At 36.6% G+C, this 22117-nt stretch overlaps 1 protein-coding gene across 19 annotated transcripts in view; it reads right to left on the bottom strand.

Moving 5' to 3' along the window:
- Positions 1 to 22117, bottom strand: part of SEC31A (SEC31 homolog A, COPII coat complex component) — a 97984-nt gene that overhangs the window by 38378 nt on the left and 37489 nt on the right. For 11 of the 19 annotated variants that reach the window (XM_079777852.1, XM_079777836.1, XM_079777851.1 and 8 more), the window contains 8 exons: positions 20676 to 20818; positions 14411 to 14510; positions 11433 to 11594; positions 11090 to 11242; positions 5981 to 6208; positions 4966 to 5040; positions 3175 to 3213; positions 2552 to 2629 (listed from right to left, as the gene is read on the bottom strand). In XM_079777852.1, the coding sequence (XP_079633978.1) occupies positions 2552 to 2629; positions 3175 to 3213; positions 4966 to 5040; positions 5981 to 6208; positions 11090 to 11242; positions 11433 to 11594; positions 14411 to 14510; positions 20676 to 20818 (978 nt within the window). The remainder of the gene's footprint in view (positions 1 to 2551; positions 2630 to 3174; positions 3214 to 4965; positions 5041 to 5980; positions 6209 to 11089; positions 11243 to 11432; positions 11595 to 14410; positions 14511 to 20675; positions 20819 to 22117) is intronic. The other 8 variants (XM_079777847.1, XM_079777849.1, XM_079777840.1 and 5 more) reach the window with 2 other exon arrangements.

Raw genomic sequence — 22117 nt, 5'->3', positions numbered from 1 at the left:
GCAACAATTTACGAGAATGAAATTGTGGAACAATTTTCTGGCAAAACAAAATTTATATATGATTATTAACCTATTGACTGGATGACATGCCAAGTTATTCCAGAAAAGTGCTCAGATCCAAGTTTACACTTAATATCTATGACTTCCCTATGGATTAACTCCTATTGTACAATCACAAATAAAAATCCAAGATCATCAGAAGTAATGTTAAATAAACTGAAGTATACAGATCCATTGTTGGTAGCTCAAAAGTAACTGAAGCTGACGAATTTTTGTTTTCTTAGGTACCTTGACAAGGAGTAGCTTGAAATATACAAAATAATGTTTTTAATCAGACTAACTTAGATTTCAAAACAAACCTGCTTCTACACATCTAAAATTTTCTGTCTACTAGTTTTAGCTATAGGATCTTTTTGTTTTTATTGAATAAGTCATGGGAAAAATCATCTGCTGTCCTTACATAAATGAAATATAAACAGATTATTTATGAATAGATTTTGTGTTCTCTTCAATTAGTCATTCCCAGAATAGATTAGTCTGGTAAAAATATATACACTGCTATAAATTTCGGAGATATGTGTAAGACTGAGTAAATATAAATTCAATATTTTTTTCTTTAGGAGAAAAGTATATAATAGAGGCATATTGCTGGCAAATACTTTATGATTTTTTTAAAATATATTTTTATTGATTTCACAAAGAAAGGGAGAGGGAGAGAGAGATAGAAGCATCAATGATGAGAGAAAATCATTGATCAGCTGCCTCCTGCACGCCCCACATTGGGGATCGAGCCTGCAACCAAGGCATGTGCCCTTGACCGGAAATGAACCTGGGACCCTTCAGTCTGCAGGCCAACACTCTATCCACTGAGCCAAACCAGCTAGGGCTTTGACAGGGGGAGGGGGAGCACATACAGAGAAGAGCCTTTTCTTCTATATATAAAAATTCAAAAGAAGACAAAAAATAAAATATATCAGAGATGACAGAAAATTTTCAAGAAAAGCACAGATGAGATAGAAGACATCTTCTGTGCTTGTCAGATCTGCACAACTGAATGTAAAAGCACCTAATATATTCAAAGTCAGGGACATTTTTGGATTGGGTAATTTTAGTGCAGAGCACAGCATATGTAAATAATGCTTAATTAGTTAATATGGACTATTACAGGGGAATAACTATAACCTTAATTCTTTGCCCAATTAAAGAGAAACATTTCAACTCAAATAAAATAATCAGAACTTGTTATTCACATTAAGGAATAAATCAGACACTGATCTGATTATGTTCACTAACAAACGCACCAAAACAGTATTTTTTTATTTTAACTCACAATTTTTCAAATTTGCCTTCTAAAAAAAATTCATAAACCTTTATGAACTTCTGAAATATATATAAGGCAAAAAATGTACCATTTATTACATGTTGAGTATCTTCAATGTGTAATCTACTATGTTTGATAAATAGCATCATCAAAATAAAGGGGAAGATTTTATTTCCCTACAATTTTTTCAAATACTCTGAAAGTATACATACACTGATGACTACTGTTCTATTAAATACATATTATTCTCACCTATTAGTTCATGAGTATATCTCCAAATGATCTTCTATTTAATAATAGATAGTTAATCTAGTTATACATAAATGGAAGAACATTTCTTTAATGTACCCTACAATTTTGTCTAGGTATTCCCAAAATTAGTTCAAATTTTTGTAAGATTTTAGACATGATCCTTTATTCTCAAGTTAAATAAATGCTATTACTTCCAAGAAAAATGTTTTTTTATTATCATCTTGTAGTAGTCTAAATTTATTGATGAATTATGTTTATAACTTAGTAAAAGTTAGTAAGAAACATTCCATAGTCAGGATAGCCCCTTAATACAAAGAACAATAAAAAAGTCAAAGATGAGAAAAAAGAACTTGTTAATTATCTAAGATGAAATATAATTTAAAAGAAAAGTAATTATAGCATTATTTATTAGTTTAAAAAAACAGAAAATTAAAAGGAAAAAAATTAATGGTACAACTCTTGTGTTCAAGGACTCTTTTAAACTACTGTAAAAATTGTCACCTACAATTCAGAATACATTTACAGTAAATCATGACAGTTTATTTAATGAAATACCCTTTACTTGAACTCAAAGTTCAAGAGACTAATTCAGAAGTTTACATCACTGGTAGTGGGTCCTAAATATTAATATGCCAAGAAAAAAACATCAACTTTACATACAATGCTCTGAAGATTTCTGAATAAAATCTCTTTTCAGGTTGACATCATATCCATATGACCAAATTAAGTCAACCTCACATCAACTGTTCATTTTAAACCATATAATTCAGAAGCCAGGTCAGAGAATTAAAGATTTCAGAGATGATACTTCCGTCAAACTAGTAAACAGACTCCTACCTTAAACATCTCTAAGAAAACAACATACTCCATCTTTACTTTGGAATAAGTAGTTAAGAAAAATGTCCATATTTCAATGTGAGATAAACAAATAGCACATATTTTTCCAATGTAACTAAAAATGAAAATAATAATAAGTACCTCTCCCAAGAGCTGCTCTTCAGCAGCGGGGCTCTCCTCCCCATCACTCTGTGCTACTTGGTCAGAGTCTTTAAGAGCCTTTAGTACACAAAACAATTGCAGAGGAAGTTGAAGAATGTAGCATTAAAAGGTTATTAGTGAACAAGGAAGACAAACGACCCAATAAACAACATTCAGAGCTAGTTTAATCATAAGAAGCAATACTAAGTAAATTTATTTGAGAAACACCATTAGAGGAAAAGCAAAAAGCCATTACAGCTGAGACCTTCCCTTTCTTTCCTACTAAATGCCCCCTTAGCATCAAAGAACTTAACCTTAAGTATGTGAGCAGTCGTTTAGTTTTTCCTCTTTTGTGAAATTCATATACTGTCAAGAGCAAGGAATGATTGACCAGCTACTAGTAAATAAGGAATGCTCTACCAGCTACTAGTAAATAAGAATTGCTCTACCAGCTAAATTTATGTTAACATGAGAATTTATTCACTTATTAAAATATCTACAATCAGCATTTATTTTCACAACATAAAGCAATAAAACAGACAAATTTCTTAAATTACATTTCCTTCTTTGTCATGTCCTAAACCAACATTTTAGAAGGTAGCTATTTTTAAAGGCCTTCTTACCACATTGGGTCCATCCACTTTGTTCAAGGCCAAAGCAATCTGAAATAAAAACAACAACTCACCTACTAAATGGAATTCTATTTTAAGATACATAGCAAACGTTCACCTCTTACTCCATTCTCATTGGCAAAAATCCACAAAAGTTCAGATCAGGAACAGTATGTATAAGAAAAGAATAAAATCTCTGCAGAACTGATTCTCAATGGTTCTAGTTTCAATCACAAGGAGTTCCACTGCTCACACATCACCTCACTCAATGACAAAGCTAACTTCAAAATAAGCATGTTTTCTTTTACTTTGTTTTAAATAAAATAACTATAACTATTTGTAAAAAACATTTCTTCAGGTACTCACTCTGGAAAGAACTGCTATAAGCAGTATTTTGACAATCAAATTCTATTTCCTTAGTTTTTGCTATCTGGTATGCAGTAACATTTTCATATCAATCTGTTAAAAACCTAAAGAAGTTAAAGCATCAAGAAGAGTAGACAAATAATAAATATAAAAAATCTAAAGGAGTGATCAAAGACACACAGCCAGTGGGGCTGTGATGTGACCCCAAGACTGACAGCATGTGTTCAACATGCCTAGTATGCAGTATCCAACCTGTACCACGTATGTGACAACCCTACAATGCTATAGAAAACTTTAATCATTTTCAAAGAATGACAAGGGTTAATATAAATTACACAAAGAATCTATAATATGTCCTTCAAGGTTTCCAAAGTCAGAGTGTTTCTACTCCTGTTCATGCCAACACTGTGGAATAATAATTAAGCCCCTCTTAGAGAAGAAAACTGTAAAACTGGAATACAACTTCCTTTTTAAAAGGGAATCTTAAAAAAATTAAACTATTAAGCAAATCTCTTGGACTTTTTGTTTATTCAGCTTGAGTGCAATAAATCGCCCTTGTTCTAGAATATTTACTAGTTGCTTGTTAGATGGAACAACAACTCAACACACAGTTTGGAAATTGTGGGCTAAAGGCATGAACAACTAGAGTGGAAAATTGTGATAGCTTGAAATAGTACCCTATTTTTTCATCACTTAAGTTGTAGTGAATGTGGGGTGATCTCTAACGGTTTCCCTCTCTCTCTCCCTCAAAGCTACTGGTTACACACCCTCCTAAAAATCTGTGTTATTTCCAGTGCTTGAGGTTCACAGCCTCTTTTTTTAAAAATATTTTTTTATTGACCTCAGAGAAGAAGGGAGAGGGGGAGAGAGATGGAAACATCAATGATGACAATCATTGATCGGCTGCCTCCTGCATGCCCCCCAGTAGGGATCGAGCCTGCAACCTGGGCATGTGCCCTTGACCAGAATCAAACCTGGGACCCTTCAGTTCACAGGCTGACGCTCTATCCACTGAGCCAAACCAGTGGGCAGTTCACAGCCTCTTATCATTCAAAGCCCAATCCTTCTTGACATGGCTCTTTAAATTGAAGGTGGTTCTGGTAGCTTCAAAATCCAGGTATAGAGTGGAATTCCACATTTAACAATAGTACTCAAAGCTTAGGCAACCAAAAACAAATTCTTATAAATATTTATTGAATGAGATTGTCTGTGTAGAACTTTATTTTTAATGTTTTTATTGATTTTTAGAATAAGAGAAAGGGAGAGGGATAGAGTAATAGAAACATCAATGAAAGAGCAACATCATCAATGGGCTGCCTCTTACATGTACCCCCACTGGGCCACACTGTCCAGGCTAGAACTTTATTTTTAAAAACCTATTCTACATAAAGATTTTACTTGTGTAAGAACAACCTTTTCACTTTTCCAAAAGTTTACCTTTTTTCCTAGGTCTTCTTTACTGTATCCTAGAAGTTGAAGGTATTTTCCACGAGAATCATCTTCAAAGTTTACCTTTAAAAAAAGACATATTCTTGAAACAAAGACCTGCATATAAAGGCCTAATTTTTAATTAATTGATCAAGTTTCATGTAGAATTATTAAAAATATCTAACATCTACTATATCAACTGGAAGGTTCACTTTAAGAAAGAATCCAAACAATAGTTTTTTTTAAATATAATTTTTTTAATAATAAGAATACTTCTAATTATCCTGGTTGAATAAAGCTTACTTTTAAAACTACAATTTTTATAAATATAAACTAACTCATGTCCAAAGGCTCTATGAATGCAAAAGTCACACTATGAGGAACATTCAGCATCCTAAAACTCTTTCCCAAAATTAATACTTGATAAAAAATATATAAAGATAAATTATAATTTTAGAATTTTACCATATTGATTCAAGATCTCTTTACTTTGGAAAATTCATTACCAAGAATAGACATTCCAGTGGAGGTAAATGACCAACCAGAAAATTCTATTTGTTATTCTACTGTCATAAATCAACTCAGTAAAAAGGATGAGAAATGCCTCCAACCTCTCTCCCCTATGTCTCTTCTGTCTTTTCCTATTTTCCTTAACTGGATCTATCACAAAAAATAAATGTTCTATTTTTTATTATACTTACGTTTTTTAGTATACTAAGTTCTATGTTCTAATTTTAAAACAGGTCTTGTGAATATTATGTCTTTCTCACTTAAGTTAATCTATTATATAGTTTTTTACTTACTAAAAAAAGTACTTCATATTAGGCTTTTCAAAAAAGAGAAGGGGAAAAAGAGAAGGAAGAACTCTTGACATAAAAAGTTAGGTCATGTGCTCTTCATAAGGATTCCTTAATTTCATCACATTCTTCTAATTGTTTCTTTAATAGGAAGACAGATTTAGAATATAATGGGAGTAGTTAAATTTGCAAGTAATGAAATAAAATTGTTTTAATTCCAACTTTACCTTCAAAAAGGACCACACATTTTTTTCAAAATCCGACTGAGAAGCATCAATTTTTTTCTGACAATAATTGACAAAGCCTTGTGATTGCACAACCTTCTGAAGTTGGTCTGATCGGCTGAGGAATTCCTTTTCAGTTACAACCTGACTAATGAATACGTGCTGCTGTAGCTCAGCTCCCTGCTGAGACTGTACTTTGACATTCTCAAAGGTGACCAGTTTGCCTCCAAACTATAAAAGAACAAACAAACAAAATCAGTTTGAACCACAAAGATGTGGCCAGAAAACATGCTATTATAAACATGCTAACAGAAAGAACTGTGACCTAAATAAATACATATCCCTTTGGATAAAGTTAGTTGACACACTCTTCCATACCCCACAATTTGACCCTGTCTTCAATTATTCCTCTTCACAAAACCCACCTTCTAGATAAAAATGACTACTTATTGTGCCCCACAATTTCTCACCTACTTGATTTTAATAACTTCCACATGCTCAATGCTACTTCCCTTCAAGACCCAGGCAATGTCACTCCTTCCATCCCAGATGTCTTCAGCGTATTATATATCTCTTTTGATTCAACTATTCTCTCTTTTTTTTAAATAAATCTTTATTGTTCAGATTATTACAGGTGTTCCTCTTTTTTCCCCCCCATACTTCCCTCCACCTGATTCCCCACCCCACCCATGCCCTCATCCCCCACCACTGTCTTTATCCATAGGTGTAAGACCTTTGTCCAATCTCTTCTCACACCCTTCAGACCCCTTTCCCCCTGAGAGTTGTCAGTCCACTCCCTTTCTATGTCCCTGATTCCATTATATTAACCAGTCCATTCTGTTCTTCAGACTTTTTATTCACTTGCTTTTTAGATTCACTCGTTGGTAGGTATGTATTTGATGTCTTTTTGTTGTTCATAATTTTTATCTTTACCCCCTTCCTCTTCTTCCTCTTCTTAAAGAATACCCTTCAGCATTTCATGTAATCCTGGTTTGGTGGTGATGAACTCCTTTAGCTTTTTCTTATCTGTGAAGCTCTTTATCCGACCTTCAATTCTGAATGATAGCTTTGCTGGGTAGAGTAATGTTGGTTGTAGGTTCTTGCCGTTCATCCACTCCCGTCTGGCCTGCATAGTTTCTGTTGAGAAATCGGCTAACAGTCGTATGGGTACTCCCTTGCAGGTAACTAACTTTTTCTCTTGCTGCTTTCAAGATTCTCTCTTTGTCTTTTGCCCTTGGCATTTTGATTATGATGTGTCTTGGTGTAGTCCTCTTTGGATTCCTCTTGTTTGGGGTTCTGTACACTTCCTGAACCTGTAAGTCTATTTCTTTCACCAGGTGGGGAAAGTTTTCTGTCATTATTTCTTCTAATAGGTTTTCAATATTCTGCTCTCTCTCTTCTTCTGGCACCCCAAAAATTCGGATGTTGGTACACTTAAAGTTGTCCCAGAGGCTCCTTACATTATCTTCATATTTTTAGATCTTTTTTTCTTTTTGGTTGGGTGTTTTTGGTTTCCTCATATTTTTTGTTTTCTCTGGTTGGGTGTTTTTTGTTTCCTCATATTTCAGATCTTTGGTTTGTTTCTTGGGGTACGTTGATCTACAGTTGAATTTCTGTATATTCTTTATTTCAGACAGTGTATGCTTAATTTCTGACTGGTCCTTTTCCATTATTTTGACATTCTCATTGAGGTCCTTGAAGTCCTCATCAAGTTTCTCCACAGTTTTTAGAAGATTCTTGAGTAACCTTATAAATGTGGTTTTGAACTCTATATCGTCCCGTAACTTACTTTCCTCCATTTCTTTGATTCATGACATGTTTCTGTGCCTCCGCATTTTGGCTGCTTCCCTGTGTTGATGGAGCGGCTTTGTGTTGTAGGTGACCTATAGGGCCAGTAGCTCAGCCTCCCCAATCACCTGAGGTGGACGGACTTGGTGCACCCCTTTATGAGCTGAGTGCAAAGTCTTGGTGTAGTTAAGCCTTGGTTGCTGTTGGTACACTGGGAGGAATTGTCCTCCAGACCAATTGGCTGTAGGGACCCGCTGTATTTATAACTGCTGCGCTGGAGACACACTTCTGGTGCAGGACTTGTTTCAATGGGGCTTTGGTGCTCTCTGAGTCCGCCTCCTGACTGTGTCACTTATGGATGTGAGGAGTTGAGGTCTGTGTCTCACACTGACCACTAGGTTCACTGGCTTCTGGATCTCCAATGGGGTGCAGGTCAGCTACTGTCTGAGGCCACCCTGTAGGAGCTACAGGAGAATTCCAGTCTTCTCCTCCCTGCTTGGGATTTGGAGATTTTGGAGCTGTCTGAACTGGTTGCTAGGTTAGGTGGCACTCCATTCATATGCAAAAGCCGCTGCTTGGAGCTTGGGTGAGTTTGAAGGTTGTGCGGGGCGGGATCTCAGGGCGTCACTAGGCTAGGGCGTGGCAAACAGCAATGGCTGGGAGCCAGCCTTCCCACGTCTCGCGCCCCAGCACCACAAACAACCACTCCTCCGCACAGTTCTGCAAGCAAGCCACCCTCACTTTCCAACCTGATGGCAAACAGTCCAGAGACAGAGAGGCATCGAGGATGCTTCTCCCTGTAGGAGTCTGGGTCCCCCGTGTTTCCCCTTCGGTTTGAAGAAAGCAACGCCTGCTGCCAGCTGGGATCCGCCTCCAGCCCGTATCTCTCTCGCGCACGCCCTGGTACCTCAGTTTTTCAGCGTTTGTGTCCTGAACGCTCCTCTCTGTTTCCGTCTAGTTGTAGAGCCTCCTTTCAGTCAGCCCTCCCATGGCTCTGGGTGATAGAGGCTCTGTCCTTTAGTTGTAGCTCTGAAATTGTTGTGCACTGCCGCAGATTAGGTGTTCACCTACGCCGCCATTTTGGGTTCTCCCTCAACTATTCTCTTTTGATTCAACTATTAGTAATATGTATTTGTTTCAGACGCTGTTCTATAGTTTTAGAGGATGGCAGAATAGGCCACTCTTGCAAAATATACCATTTGACATAATGATAATTTTAAGCTAATGAATACTTGAAAACGAGCAGGAACAAGGCACTCTGACCTTTTCTTTTCTTCCTGAAAGTAGGAGATGAAACTCCCATATGAGAGCTGCTCTCCCAATACCAAGAGTAAAGAAACATTCTTAAAACCAGAGATGAGAGTTAAGACAGAGAAATCTGTACAAACAGTTGTTAAATAACAATTATCTCCCTTTAGTCTCTTTCTATATTTTTACTTTTCTACAACTGCCATCTGTTCAACCTAGTACATAAGCACTCAGGCTTTGCCACTTTTTTGAGTCTTCATTTTCCTATGGAACTTCCATGTACATGTAAAAATCTGTATGCTTTTCTTTTATTCTATCCTATGTCAATTTAATTCTTAGGCCAGGCTGAAAAACCTAGGAGGGTAAATGCAAAGTTTTGTCTTCTCTATATTTACAAGGAAGGCTCTGTGTCTACTTTATTCTTTTATTACCTAAAGTACCCAATATCTGCCTTGTATATAGCAAATAGACAGTTAATATCTAATTAATGTACTCATAAAAAATAAACATAGGTAAAGAAGAAAATACAGGACCAAATTTGGTTCTTTATACTCAGTACTTTTTATACAAGGATTATGATCTTTACACCAACTAATCTTTTCTTTTTTAAAATATTTTATTTATTTTAGAAAGAGGAAGGGGGAGAGAGAGAGAAATAAAGAGAACAGCAATGTGAGAAAAACATTGACTGGCTGCCTCCTGCATGCAGCCCAACCAGGGATCGAACCAGAAACCTGGATATGTACACCCTGACCGGGAATGGAACCCGCCACTTTTTGGTATACGGATGATGCTCCATTGAACTGAGCCACACCAGCCAGGACTACACAACTTATCTTATTAAATATTTAATATAATAAAAGTGTTTGTTATGTCAAGCATAATAGGAAATACCAAGACATAAAACATAAGCCACTATCCTTAAGAAACTAATATGAAAATAAAAATGGATACAAGCACAGATAAGACCATGATATGGAACTTCACAGAAGGGCAAAAAGCATTGCGTTTTCTCAAGTTTTAGGAAAGTTTGAGAAAACTGCACCCAAAAGCAAGACCTAAACTGAATTTAACAGGATGATTAGGTTTATTTATTTAATTGGTTCTATGTATTATCATTATAATACTACATTATAAGAATGTAAATGCTGTTTGGTAGCCATCAGTTTTTTAAATCATCCAAAACAAATACAGAAAACTTAAATATCGCTACTGACGATAATAAAAATATTTTAACAATCTCAGTAATGTAATTTATAAAAATTGAAAAAAAAAATTGGAAAGGTTAAAAATAGAAAGTATAGCCCTGGCTGGGTAGATCAGTTGTTTAGAGCATCATCCCGATATACCTGGGGTTGATCCCTAGTCAGGGCACATACAAGAATCAAAGAATGAATGCATCAATAAGTGGAACAACAAATGTCTCCCTCCCTCCCTCTCTCTCTACCCTAAGCTCCAAGGGAAGAAGAGAAGAAAGAACACAACCTCCTCCAAAAAATCTCCTAAAAAAAAAACCCACAAAAGGAATGAAAGAGGAGATATAGAAAGAAGACAAGTTTAAAAAGGTGAAGGGAGAGATTGTTGTTGTACAACAATATAAATGTAGTTAATGCCACTGAACTGTTATGTTTTAAAATGGTCAAAATAGCCCTAAGCAATTTGGCTCAGTAGTTGAGCATCAACCTAAGAACCAGGAGCTCATAGTTTATCAGTCAGGGCACATGGCCAGGTTGCTGGCTCAATCCCCACCCAGCAGGGGGCATGCAGGAGGCAGCCGATCAATGATTCTTTCATCAATGTTGTTTTTATCTCTCACTCCCTCTCCCATCCCCTCTAAAATCAATAAAAATCTTAAAAAGAAAAAGGAAGAAAAGAAAAGAAAAGAAGAGAAGAGAAAAGAAAAGAAGAGAAAAGAAAAGGGAGTAGATCCCACTTTTCCTGAGAAGCCATTTTAAATGAAGAAAAAGTCACAGACATATTTCAAACTCAATCTTCTTCCAGCAGAGTGATTCTACAATAACACTTTTCTATGATAAGTCCTTTGTGATTATGGACCATAAAAGCAAATCCACCTACTGAAAAGGAAGCACCAATAGGCCTTCGGATCCATTTGGGTGGCTTCTTCAGAGGCAACACTATACTATGCTGAGCAGCCTGCTGAGGAATTTGTAATGGAGGAAGGGGCTGTCCTGTGCCAAAGGGGTCAAGATTTCCAAAAGATGATGAAAGCTAAAAAAATAAAAAATAATAATCATCATCATAATAATGTGAACATTTCTAACTTATACAAGACATGTTTCCAAGTTATATCCAAGAATTCTTTTATCTCAGTTATCCAATTAATCAGTATTATTGATCAGTAACATCATTTTTAAACTAATTACACAGTAAGATAAAAAACCTCAACATTTCCTATTACCTTGTCAGCTTGTTTCTGTCTCAAACCATCTGTACTCCCTCCCATGATAGAGTACACACTGATACGCCCATCAAAGGAAGCAGCTGACAAGACAGCAGGATTTCTGGGACACCACTGAATATCAAAGCACCACTGTGTGTTGGTGGGAAGTTCATATAAGACCTAGACAGAAGTCAGAAAATGGTATACAGTCACTTTATAGCCAAAATACCTGAATTAATATGATCAACAAGTACAGCTTAAACAATTTTTTTAGAAAGTGTCTTTAGCCAAGAAAAAAAAGTATAAGAATTTCTTTAAAAGTACAAGAAAGTCCATTATGATAGCCTATTACGATAAAAAAGGAATGCTACTCAAAATTTCAACCAGATTTGGAATAAGCACATCTTAAAAACTGAAGTTTTTATTGAAATATTAGTAGAAGCATCTGAAACACCAGAACACTCTATTAGAGTTAGCTTATTAGGCTCTAAAAGATCACTAGTGTGTTATGCAACTGGTTTTGCTTACTAAGATCTAAACAACCATATTTAGACTATTTGAAGACCAAAATTAAAAAATAATATTGAGAAGGAAGAATTCACTGAAAATTTGGCTTTTGGTCAAAGCGAGAAAACAAGTACACATCATTCTTATTACAGTAAAATCAAAACAGAATTCAGCATAAACAGTTTTTCAGAAGGAAAAGAATATTGAATTATTATAAAAATGTCTAATATAAAACCTTTACAATGCAATAACTGTTGCTAACTCAAAATTAGTGTGATAGTAATTGATGCTCTTCAAAGAGCATCGGTTTTGTGGCATTAAGAAAGGGAATGAGGAGTTATTGTTTAATGGGTACAGAGTATCAGTCTGAGAAGATGAAAAAGTTCTGGATATAGATGGTGGTGATAGTGGTTCAACAATGTATACAGAACTGTATACCTAAAAAGATAAGTGCTATGTGTATTTTACTGCAATAAAAGAATAGGTATACTATGAATCTTTCAAAAGAAAAAGAAATAAAATTAGCTTAACTTTGGCTTATGTAACATTTAAAATATTTTATTTTATAAGAAAACAGAATTAAGTGAAAAGGTATTTTAGCCTGCTTGTCTTTCATGCTTAAATTGATTGATAAGATTCAAAGTTTCATGATATTTCAATGACCTGTGTATTTTTAATTTCCCTTTAAATAAAAAAATCTACTACACTGTTTCAGAATTCATGAAATGTTTATCACTTCAAAGTCTGATAAGCACACAAATTAGTCATATGCAAAAATTTCATTTTATCAATTTACATAATTAAGAAAATTAGAACAATAATTTCTATGAATTTTGAACTCACTGGGAAGGCACAGTGTAAAAGGCAAGATTTTTATTATTTGGTGTACAAATCATATAATACTAGGGGCCGGGTGCATGAAGATTTGTGCACGGGGGTGGGTCCCTCAGCCCGACCTGCACCCTCTACAATCTGGGAGCCCTCAGGGGAGCCCTCTCCAATCTGGGCGTTTCTGTCTTTGCAATCAATCATATGAGCGAATTGTCTGAGACCCCAACCCAGTTTGGTTTGTTGATCACAGAATAATAGAGGCATTTTTAGGTTATCTTCCCTTTAATTTTTCCTAGACACTCTGATTTTACTTATGTCTCTCACCTTTGCTTTCCCTCTATCCCCCACTGCAACAGTAACTTGCTCTAGGCTCACTTTGCTCTAGTGTCTAGGAGATCAGTCTGCCACCAGAACTATGATTCCCAGAATTCCTGGTGCTCCCCGCACTCTGGGTTTTCCCTTCCTGCTCTGTCTCCGTCCCACAGCCTCCCACTCTGCCAAGTCCTCCAAACTGCCAGTTCTCCCTCTCTGCTCTCCATCTGGTAGCTTGGGGAGCCAAGTTCCCCAAGCCGCTCCACTCTCTGCTGGTGCTCCTGCTCTGATCTCCACCCGGCACCTGTGTATGTAAATTAACTGGCCATCTTCGTTGGGTTAATTTGCATACCCACTCCTGATTGGCTGGTGAGCATAGTGGAGGTATGGTCAATTTACATGTTTCTCTTTTATTATATAGGATAAGGCGAAACTTACTATTTTAAGTTTTTTCTCTGTCTCTCCTAACTTTAATGTTTCTACATTCTTACAGACATCACTCCATTTGAAAACTTTAAATCACAAATCAAGTAACAGAAGTACTTGTTTTAATATTATAGATTAAAAACTATTGAAGATACTTTTTATTTTTACTAGTATTCCATCTGGGTAACTAGCAAAGTACTTGTAATAATCTATTTTAATTTTTAAAAAGTAGAATTTATAAAAACTATAATTAAAATTTGCAATCTCTTGTCCAACACTGAAAGAAAGGAGAACCATTCAATTATTAGAAATAATAAAAATAATAGTTAAAAGAAAATTTTAGTATATAAAGCAAAGCAAATAAAATTAGTTATACAATATTTACATTTAATAAGGTAAAATGTCCTACATCTAAATTTCTATAGGTAAAACATATGATAAATTTATATTACAAAGTATTATATTCTTGCTGTATAATTCACAAAAGAGAATCAAAACCCATTTCTACTGATTTCCAGAAGTCAAAGAGAATCTTCAGGAATGGTAGAACAGGAAAAAGACCCAACCCTTGAACACTCCTACTCTGAAGGCACTGATTTACAGAAACCACATGTTAAATAAATCAGTCCAAGTATTTCTGAGTCTAGGTAAAACACCTTTTATTGTAAATGGGGGGTAGGGTATGATTACTAGTTTCAAATATACTATTTCAATGACTAATTTTCCCAGATGATACAACTGAGCTTAATGTTCCTGATAAAAATTTCCAATAGATTAACATTTCACACATACCCCCATCTACTTTCACATGTCCTTAATTGTAATAACGCATTAAAAGAATCCATATGAAAAATTTCTTATTCAGGTAGAGATAAAATATTATGATAGCTATAAGTCTATGAAATGTTTCCTCTCCATACCTCTCCTGTGTTTGGGTTGGAGCAGAGAATCTTAGCATCTTTTCCACAGCTCAGTAACAATTCAGGATCTGCCATGCTCCAAGCAATTGCCAAAATTCCCCTTATAAAAAACACAAAGAAATGAAAAAAATTTTAATCTTGAAAAAACCAAATCTCCAAATTATTTCTGTGTAAGCTTTAAAGACACACACCGCTAACAAAAATATAATTTCATATAATCTACCTGGAAAGCAATTTAGTGATGCATATGCTCTTTGATCATCACAAAGATATATACTAGTAATACAATGTGCAGAGTATAATAGCAAAAAATAAAAACAAATGCCCAACATGAACTGTGTAATAATAAATTACAGATCTTTATTTATTTATTTTTTTTATTGAGGTATTATATGTGTACATATCTTACCATTACCCCCCCACCCCACACCCATACATGCCCTCACCCCCCCCCCCCGAGTTTTGCGTCCATTGTTTATGCTTATATGCATGCATACAAGTCCTTCGTTTGATTTCTTATCTCCCCCACCTCTCCCTAACTTTCCCCCTGAAATTACAGATCTTAAGATGAGAAAATGTGTAGTTAAAAATTCTGTTGTAGAAATCCATTTATTACTATTAAATGGTGTTCATAATTAATGAAAAAAGGTTAACTATGCACATAAATTCATATAACATGTAATCACATTAAATATTTACACATCGAAGTTATGTATATGTAAATAAATACAGATATGCACAACAAAATGTTTTACTTACAAGTAGGTAGGAAATATAACTATTTCACATTTTCTTCTTTTTGTCTACATTTTCTAGCTTTTGTTATCAGAGAAGTTCTAGCATAGGAAATATTTTTTATTAAAAGATTTAAAAATTTGTCTCATAAAGTATTACAGATCCAAATGCCAAAGATCTAATTCTAGTTATTTTTTGTGTTATAACTTTTTATTTTTATCCTAAGTATAACAAAAGTAAAACTATTAAAAGTGTGTCTTTTCTATATTCATACCTTTTTTGTTTAGAAATGGAAGGAAAGTAAACATTATCATACCATGAATACTAGAAACTAAAATTTAAATACCAGATACTAAAAAATATTAGATACTAGAAAAATACTAGAAACTAGAAATATATTTGCCTATTTCTTAAAACAAAAACCATACAAATTAATATCCCTCAATTCTCCTGAAAACATCACAGTAGCTAAGCCAATGAGGTGATTTCTTTCCCCAAAAGTTGTTTTTAATTTTATATTTCTTACAATTTAAGTCATCTCAGAATCAGGAAAGTATGGTACAGGACCCAAATTGTTCATGACTTTTGTTTCCAATAGTTTATTTTTTTAAAGTTAAAATCTTTATAAAAGTTATAAGCACAGTGTGATATACACCCTAATACTTCTCACCTAGATTCACTGATGTGGCCACATTTACTTAATGTCTTTCTCTCTCTGATTATTTGAGGTTAGTTGCCGATATCATGACATCTTATCTTTACACTTATCTCCTGGGATAAGAACATTCTCCTATATGACTACAATACAAATACATACTGAAAATACTTATTATTTATATGTAATACTTTAAAATAATATAGTTCATATTCAAATTTCCTCAATAATGTATTTTGTAACTGCCTTCCCCCTTTATAATTCAATCATACATGTCAAGAATGCTTTTTTTAAAATCCATATATTTAATATCACATTTTAAAGAACATTTAGGTTTTAAATTTTTTTTTTTTAAATCACAGAATGTTGGATTGGAAATAACCCTAAAAATCATCTAACCAAACTGTTGCATTTATTACAGAGAGAGAAAATTGAGAATTAGAGAGATTAATTTTCTCCTGGCACCTGGTATGGATTTATGCCTTGCTAAATTATGACCATTCCTAAGTCAGTATAATGTAGTGTTAAGGGTATGAACTCTGATGCCCTGGCTGGTGTGGCTCAGTTGGTTGGGCATCATCCCGTGCACCAAAAGGTCACCAGTTCAATTCCAGGTCAGGGCACATAACTATGTTGTGGGTTCGATTCCTGGTCAGGGTGCATACAGGAGGCAACCATTTGATGTTTCTCATATCGATGTTTCTCTCTCTCCCTCTCTCTAAAATCAATAAAAACATATTTTTTAAAAAGAGCATGTTTTCTGAGATCAGAATGTTTGGACTGGAAGTCAGTATTTGAGTTATGTGATTCAGGTCAAATTTAAACTCGCTGAGCTTCATTTTCCAATCTGTAAAAGAGGCTAATAGCACTTACACCATAGATTTGTTATGAGGATTAATCAAGCTAATATTTAAAGTGCTTGCATACTTTACATGTCATATAAGTGTTAGTTGTCTTCCCACTACAATGTAAGCTCCCTAAGGGCATACATTTTTGTCTATTATATTACCGAATCCTAACACAGTAGTTGGTACAGAGTATGTGTTCAGTAAGTACGTGTTACATTAATTTTTTATTTATTTAAATAAATCTTTATTGTTCAGATTATTACAATTGTTTCTCCTTCCCCCCCCCCCCATCTCCCCATCACCCGGTTCCCTCCCCACCCCCCCGTTGTCCTTATCCATAGGTGTATGATTTTTGTCCAGTCTCTTCGCATACCCCTCACACAGACACCCCTTTCCCCCTGAGAGTTATCAATCCACTCCCATTCTATGCCTCTGATTCTATTATGTTCACCAGTTTATTCTGTTCCTCAGATTTTGAATTCACTTGATTTTTAGAATCACTTGTTGATAGATATTTGTTGTTCATAATTTTTATCTTTACTTTTTTCTTCTTTTTCCTCTTTTTAAAGAATACCTTTCAGCATTTCATATAATACTGGTTTGGTGGTGATGAACTCCTTTAGCTTTTTCTTATCTGTGAAGCTCTTTATCTGCCCTTCAATTCTGAATGATAACTTTGCTGGGTAGAGTAGTCTTGGTTGTAGGTTCTTGCGATTCATCACTTTGAATATTTCTTGCCATTCCCGTCTGGCCTGCATAGTTTCTGTTGAGAAATCAGCTGACAGTCGTATGGGTGCTCCCTTGTAGGTAACTAACTGTTTTTCTCTTGCTGCTTGTAAGATTCTCTCTTTGTCTTTTGCCCTTGGCATTTTAATTATGATGTGTCTTGGTGTGGTCCTCTTTGGATTGCTCTTGTTTGGGATTCTGTGCGCTTCCTGAGCTTGTATGTCTATTTCTTTCACCAGGTGGGGGAAGTTTTCTGTCATTATTTCTTCAAATAGGTTTTCAGTATCTTGCTCTCTCTCTTCTGGCACCCCCAAAATTCGGATATTGGTACGCTTGAAGCCATCCTGGAGGCTCCTTATGCTATCCTCACACTTTTGGATTCTTCTTTCTTCCCGCCTCCCTGGTTGGGTGTTTTTTTCTTCCTCATATTCCAGATCTTTGGTTTGACTCTTCGGGTGCGGTGGTCTACTCTGTATATTCTTTATTTCAGACAGTGTATGGATAATTTCTGACTGGTCCTTTTCCATTTTTTTGGTATTCTCATTAAGGTCCTTGAAGGTCTCTTCAAGTTTATCAGCGGTTTTTAGAAGATTCTTGAGTAACCTTATAACTATGGTTCTGAACACTGTGTCGTCCATTAGTTTGCTTTCATCTATCTCTCCTACTTGTGACATACTGCGATGTCTCCACGTTTTGGCTGCCTCCCTGTGTTGATGGAGTGGCTTTGTGTGGTCGGTGACCTATAGGGGCCGGTAGCTCAGCTTCCCCTATCACCCTAGGTGGTCGCTCTTGGTACTCCCCTTTACATTAATTTTTTAAAAAAACCTTATCTACATGAGAAAAATATTAAAACTTCTCAAAACCATTCATCTATACTAATAAAAGGTTAATATGCTAATTAGGGCAGATGCCTTCTGGACGACCTTCCGGATGTCCTTCTGGAGAAAGCTGCAAAGGCTGCGAGGGCCGAGGCTAAGACAGCCGCGGGCAGCTGCAAAGGGCCAAGGAGCGTCTGCAAAGGGCCCAGGCTCAGGCAGCCACGAGTGGCTGTGAAGGGCCGAGGTGTGGCTGCAAAGGGCCCAGACTCAGGCTGGCAGTGGCAGCAGCAGCTGGGTAATGGGGGTGGTGCCTTCCCCTGATCCACCAGGTTGCCCCCCCCACAGAGGGAGGCCAGACTATGGCTTAGGCCGGGGGCCAAGGCAGAGGCGGTTAGGGGCTATCAGGTTGTGGAGCAAGTTAGGGGCGATCAGGCCGGCAGGGGGGCAAGGTAGGGGCGATCAGGCCAGCAGGGGAGCAAGTTAGGGGCGATCAGGCCAGCAGGGGGGCAAGGTAGGGGCGATCAGGCCGGCAGGGGGGCAAGGTAGGGGCGATCAGGCCAGCAGGGGGGCAAGATAGGGGCGATCAGGCTGGCAGGCAGAAGGATTAGGGGCGATCAGGCAGGCAGGTAGGCGAGTGGTTAGGAGCCAGCGATCCTGGATTGCAAGAGGGATGTCTGACTGCCGGTTTAGGCCCAATTCCACAGGGATTAATCCTCCTAAACCGGCAGTTGGACATCCCTTGAGGGGTCCCAGATTGGAGAGAGTGCAGGCCAGGCTGAGCCCCCCGCCCCCCCACCCGGTGCATGAATTTCATACACCAGTCTTCTAACATACATGCATGCCTAAGTGACCAAACGACCAAACCATCAAATGACCTGTTGACTGGCTGCTATGACGCACACTGACCACCAGGAGGCAGATGCTCAATGCAGGAGCTGCCCCCTAGTGATCAGTGCGCTCCCACAGCCGGCCAACCTCCCATGGCCAGCCAGCCTCCCGATGGCCCTGATGGGGAAGTAGCCAGCTGGCCAACCTCCTGTGGTCCCTCCTCCGGTTGGCTGGGCCCCAATCAGCCCCGATCACGGACCAAGCCGAAGGACCCCACCTGTGCATGAATTCATGCACCGGGCTTCTAGTTCTTTAATAAAAAGCCAACTGAAGTATAACATTTGAATAGGATTACATTTCGATGGGATTCTTTTCTCCTTTGGAAGGAGCTCAAGGAGAAGTCAAAAACTTTAAGACTTCTTAGCATGCAAATCCACTACATAGGGGGGAAAGGGTTTTAAAGTTTTAGTTTATATATCCCTAAACAGGAAAGAAGAAAAAACACCCAAAAGTTCTTAGAAAATTATGTAACATTAAAAGGGATTTGTTTCTGTTTGAAAACATTAAACAAATACGCATAAACTCCCTGGCTACCTAAATATCAATGATGGGAAATTTGCCAAGTTACTAATTAAATTTAATGTTACTAAAACTAACAAGAGAGCCTGGCTGGTGTGGCCCAGTGGTTGAGCATCAACCTATGAACCAGGAGGTCACAGTTTGATTCCCGGTCAGGGCACATGCCAGGGTCTTGATCCCCAGTGAGGGGTGTGCAGGAGATAGCCGACTGATATTTCTCTCTCATTGATGTTTCTATCTCTCTCCTTCTCCCATCTTCTCTCTAAAATCAATAAAAATATATTTTAAAAAATAAATAAACTAACATGAGAAAATTCTCATATCTTTTTAGCGCATCCACACATTTATTAAAACTGAAAGCAAGCACTAGCTGGTTTGGCTCAATGGATAGAGCATCAGCCTGTGGACCAAAGGGTCCCAGGTTCAATTCCGGACAAGGGCATGTACCTTGGTTGCAGACTCCTCCCCGGCCCAGGCCCTGGTCGGGGTGCATGCAGGAGGCAACCAATCACTGTGTTTCCCTCACTCTTCCATTCTCCCTAAAAATCAATGGAAAAATATCCTTGGGTGAGGATTAATAAAAACAAACAAACAAACAACAACAAAACACCTGAAAGTAAAATGAACCACATACTTTCTCAAGTGTTTCCTTTTAAATTAAAATAAAAAGAAATAAAACAAACTTTTCAATTTTACTTGACATTGAATGTTATGCAAGACTCTTCATAAGTATGATGACCCTAAGAAAGAGCAAATTGTATAAAGTCAAGCGTTGTCCCAAAGTGTTGGGATCTACTGGGATTTTGATCTATTAATTATTACTTGAAATAAGTAGTGGAAAATCCTCTACACATTTTTGTGTTCTTATGATATGATTTGGCTACCATTTTGGGGTACAGAAAATTAGATAACTACTGCTTAAAATAAAAACAAACCAGTTATTTAGACTAACTTTTACAAAAATAGAGACAAAGTAGATTGTCTAGTTTAATAAAAATTATCTGATAAATCCAAGTAGTAAGTAAATATGTTTTTAAAAATAAACAATTATGTTCGTTGAAAGAGCAGCATGATACCTGGCATGGTTTTCCAGGACACGGAGTGGAGTGGAGGCAAAGCGAAGATCCCACACCTGGATCACTGGTAACCTATCATCTTCAGATGCAAGGACCATCTGAGTAGCAACTTCAGGATGCCACGCCAACCCAGAGCAATGCATCTGCAGACAGTTAAGGCTAACATTTTTATCAATCATATTATTTTATGAAAAGCCAAAATGAACTTAAGGAATATGCCTTTGTTGAAACAAACAGTAGAAAACATCAGCTCAGGCTTAGTCTATTTAAAAACACACACAAAATATCTGGGGGGAGGAAGAAGAGGGTATATGAGGGATAAATGGGGATGGAAAAAGACTTGCTATGGGGTGGTGAACACACAATACAATATACAGATGATGTATTATACAACTGTACACTTAAAACCTATATAATTTTATTAACTAATGTCACCCTAATAAACTCAATAAAGTAGTAAACAGACCTCCCAAAATCTAAAATGTATTAAATTTTATTAAACAATCTTGAACAGTAGTCTTAAAAGTAAAAAGTTTAAATGTTTTCAGTTCATCCAGCTATTTGATACATAAAGCCATTCTGGGCCAGAACCTGCTTTGCTGCCAAAAATGTAACTAGGAGGAAGTTTGTTTTGTTTTGTTGGTTTTTTAAATATGTTTTTATTGATTTCAGAGAGAGAAATATCAATGATGAGAGAGAATCATTAACTGGCTGCATCCTGCACCCCCCACACTGGGGATCAAGCCCCAAAACCTAGGTATGTGTCCTGACCAGAAATCAGACCTTGACCTCCTGGTTCTTAGGTCGATGCTCAACCACTGAGCCATGCTGGACAGGCCAGGAGGGAATTTTATACAGATTTAAATTTTAACACTTTCAGAAAAATAAAAATAAAGAGAAAAAAATTTATATATATGTAAAAGGCTAATATGCAAAGTGTCCCTTCAGGAGTTTGATCGGGAGACCGGGAGACCGGCTTGCTATTACCATGAGGCAGCGCAGAACGTAGGAAGGCCCTGGCTGGCCCTGATTGCCAGCCAGGCCTAGGGACCCTACCTGTGCACGAATTTCGTGCACTGGGCCTCTAGTATTTTAATAACAAAAATCCACACCTTTCTTCTATTTTATCAGAAAAATCAAGATAGAATGTCTAAGCAACAACTACCAAATTTTCACATGGGGATAAATTAACATTATTATTGAGAATTACTTGAAAGTTTGGGGATCCTATTAAGTATTTCAGAAGATGACTGAAATGTTTACTGTATGCTTTATTTCAATGAAACTTGTTTTAAAACTTCCAATTCATTGGGAAAAAACAAACCCCTGAAGAAATACTCTTTTAAATAGTTTTTGTTGTTAAAAAATTTTATACGCATTCTCTGATTTAGGCAAAGTTGTTTGGGAAAATGTCAAACCATATAATGTGATTAAAAACAAAC

Source organism: Cnephaeus nilssonii (genome assembly GCF_951640355.1).
Source record: "Cnephaeus nilssonii genome assembly, chromosome: 1".
NCBI lineage: Eukaryota > Metazoa > Chordata > Mammalia > Chiroptera > Vespertilionidae > Cnephaeus > Cnephaeus nilssonii.
Note: the sequence above shows the minus strand (reverse complement) of the source record. Positions and strands in the feature narration are given on the sequence as shown.